General features: G+C 39.4%; 1 protein-coding gene across 1 annotated transcript; it reads left to right on the plus strand.

Annotated features, from left to right (window-relative positions):
* Window positions 1-240: 240 nt before the first annotated feature.
* On the plus strand, window positions 241-1,194 carry LOC138835556 (olfactory receptor 2C3-like). Its single transcript, XM_070034043.1, has one exon. It carries the CDS (start codon window positions 241-243, stop codon window positions 1,192-1,194), a length of 954 nt encoding a protein of 317 aa, XP_069890144.1.
* Window positions 1,195-3,654: the final 2,460 nt, after the last annotated feature.

Below are 3,654 nucleotides of genomic sequence, written 5' to 3' on the forward strand. Positions count from 1 at the left end.
TTTAATATAAAAAAATCAGTGCTAAACATGATACAAAAATGTACATTCTCTTACAGGTTACACATGTTTCGAATCCCTTTCACACTCATTCCAAAATGGCCATCATTTCAAGAGCCTTGGGCATACAATGTATTTTTCCTGGCTACATAATTATGGAGGTAATCACTGCATGCTTCACTTCCAGTGCACCTCCCCTCACAGTGGTCTTTTCACTCCACACATCCCTCCCAACATATGAAGATGGAAATGACCAATGAAAGTTCTCCGCACGAGTTTGTGCTCCTGGGCTTCTCTGCACAGCCCTCACTGGAACCTGCCCTCTTTGGACTGGTCTCCTGCTTTTACACGGTAGCTATCCTGGGCAATGGCACCATCATTCTGGTCTCCTGGAAGGATGTGCGTCTCCACACACCCATGTACTTCTTCCTTGCCAACCTCTCCTTCCTGGACATTAGCTTCACCACAAGCATTGTGCCACAACTCCTGGTCAACCTCTGGGGACCCCAGAAAACCATAAGCTATGGAGGCTGTGTGGTCCAGTTCTATGTGTCCCACTGGCTGGGAGCCACTGAGTGTGTCCTCCTGGCTGTCATGTCCTATGACCGCTATGCGGCCATCTGCAGGCCTCTCCACTACACTGTCATTATGCACCCACAGCTGTGCATTGGCCTGGCCTTGGTCTCATGGCTAGGGGGTCTCACTGCCAGCATGGTGGGCTCCACACTCACCATGCTTTTACCACTGTGTGGGAACAATCGCATCGACCACTTCATTTGTGAGATGCCCCTCATTATGCAACTGGCTTGTGTGGACACCAGCCTCAATGAGGTGGAGATGTACGTGGCCAGCTTTATCTTTGTTGTCTTGCCACTGGGTCTTATCCTGGTCTCATATGGACAAATTGCCCGCGCTGTGTTGAAGATCAAGTCCAGAGAAGGACGAAGAAAGGCATTCAACACCTGCTCTTCCCACGTGGCAGTGGTGTCCTTGTTCTATGGGAGCATCATCTTCATGTACCTCCAGCCAGCCAAGAGCAACTCTCATAAACAGGGCAAGTTCATAGCTCTCTTCTATACTGTAGTTACCCCGATGCTGAACCCACTGATTTACACCTTGAGGAACAAGGATGTGAAGAATGCCCTTTGGCACATTGTGTCAGAGAACTGCTGTGGCTTTGTGGAGAAACAAATCTAGAAGTGCTCTCTATTTCTCAGAAGGATGGATAATTGATTTGGAAGTTCAATGTAGGGGAAAGGTAAGTGAAATATAAACCAAGTATGTCCATGTCCTATGTTCACGTCAAAGGAAAGAGAAAATATTTTGGTTTAATTTTTCATTAATTACCATTTTTTACTACAAGTTTTTAATATGAGATGTTATAGAAGCTCCATATTATCTCATGTTTATATAGTTATATCTGTATTTCTGTGTATTATCTGTATATTACACAATAATTGATACATTATTTCATGAATTGTTTATAAAAAATGTCTTGTACTCCCAGCTCAACCATGTTTACTGCAACACTATCCACAATAGCCAAGGTGTGGAAATAGCCCAGATGCCCCTCAATGGACCAATGACTGAAGAAAATGTGATAGATAGATACATAGATACATAGATGGATAGATAGATAGATAGATAGATAGATAGATAGATAGATAGATAGATAGATAGATAGATAGAATGGAATTTTACTTGTCTATTAGAAAAAATAATACTGTACTATTTGTAAAGGAATTGAAAGAACTGGAAAGAACTATGTTAAGTGAAGTCAATCAGGCCCTGAGAGACAAACAATGCATGTTTTCCCTTCTATGTGGGAGCAAGATTTAGTTTATAAACTCATAGGTAAATATGTTGGGTTGTATGTAAGTATATACAAATGAATTAACAAATATGGCAGATTGAAAGAAGAAATCAAATAGTGTAATTCCTTAGAAAGCCAAAGTTCTGGAAAATAAAATAACAGGAAATGAGTAGGCACTCAAAAGGAGTTGATTGGTGTTAAGGGATAAAAGGTAAACAAATGAAGAGGAGAAGAGGGGAAGAATACAGTCAAGAATTTAACGCATATCCTACAAACTTAAGAGGAATGAGGAGAAAGTGTGGGAAGGGGAGCAATGGGTGAGAATGTTGAAATAGGTGACATTGATCAAGATGCATTGTCATAAATTGCTTATAAACTGCTTTGTTAAATGGCAACCCCTTTGTAAAAGTACAGAGAGATACTGAAAAATAAGCTGGGTGCTGGTGTCTCACACCTGTAATCCTAGCTACTCAGGAGGCTGAGATCTGAGCATCATTGTTCGAAGCCAACTCAGACAAGAAAGTCCCCATGACACTCAACTCCAATTAACCACTCAAAAAACAGAACGGGTGCCTGGCAAGGAGGATGTCCAATTGTATGGAATACCTTCATCTTCCCGTATCTATAACTCAGTAAAGTAGATATAGATAGCCTTATAAAGATCAGGTTCTTAAAGACCAGTTATGCATTTTAGACTGAATGGCTAACCTTGATCTATCTATCTATGTGCACATGTGTTCACAATCCTACCTATAATTCCTATGGTTTACTAAGACACATATCTTTCCTCTGTTTTACATCCACTTCCCACACAAAATTCTCAAAACCTTTTTGAAAGTCTTTTCTAATTTACAGCAAGCCCCTTTCAACCACAGGAGTTTAGGCTGATAACATGACACAGGTGGTATCCTTAGATATCTTCCTCAAGAGGCTTGTCCCTGGGGGCTAGTCATAAATTAGAAGATTGCACCTTTCTGTCCCACCTCCATACTTCCTGAAAGAACAGTGAGAAGCCAGAAGTTGAATCTAGTCACCAAATATTAATAATGAAATAAAGCATGCCTATATAAGGGAATCTCTAACAGAACCCCAGATGATAGAGCTTAGAGTGTTTCTGGTTGTTTAACGCTTCAAGTGCCAGTAGTATTGCACTTGAAGTGCCACAGAGAGCAAAGATCCATTGTTCAAGGGGTTTTCTAGACTTAGCCCTGTGTGCTTCTTCATCTGGACACTTATTCATACTCTTTATAATTTTTAATTAATGATTAAATATAAATCAAGTGTTTTCTTGAGTTCTATGAGACATTCTAAAAATACCACGCATGTGACAGGGATACTGACTAATATCCAGAGAAACCTGGGACTTGAAATTACTGTCTAGATTAAAAACAGTTTTGTATGATGATTCTTATGCCCATAGAATTCAACCCTAAATCCAAGTAGCTAATTTTAGACTTGTATTGAATAGTAGAAGCACCCCATATTTTTAATGTTAGAAGTATTAGGACTAAGAGTAGACTTGTTCCTTCAAAATGAGGAGCCTGAAAAATACTGTTCTCCAAAAACAGTGTTTTAAGTTGCATAGTTAGTAAATGGATGTTTTTTACCAATAAAATGCTATATTTTACTGATCTATCTACAATGAGAACTATTGCACACATTTTCATAGTGGCTTCTGAATGTTTTTCCAAGATGCATGAGAATATTTTTACTCACTCACTATTATATTGACTTTTTAAAAAATTTTATAGCCAACATTCATCATTATTAAATGAAATCTACTTCTGTAAGTTGCAAAAAATTCAACTTCTTTAGATTGCCCCTGGTGCCAGTGGCTCATGCCA

Source organism: Dipodomys merriami, unplaced genomic scaffold (genome assembly GCF_024711535.1).
Source record: "Dipodomys merriami isolate MVZ:Mamm:240054 unplaced genomic scaffold, mDipMer1.0.p SCAF_24, whole genome shotgun sequence".
NCBI lineage: Eukaryota > Metazoa > Chordata > Mammalia > Rodentia > Heteromyidae > Dipodomys > Dipodomys merriami.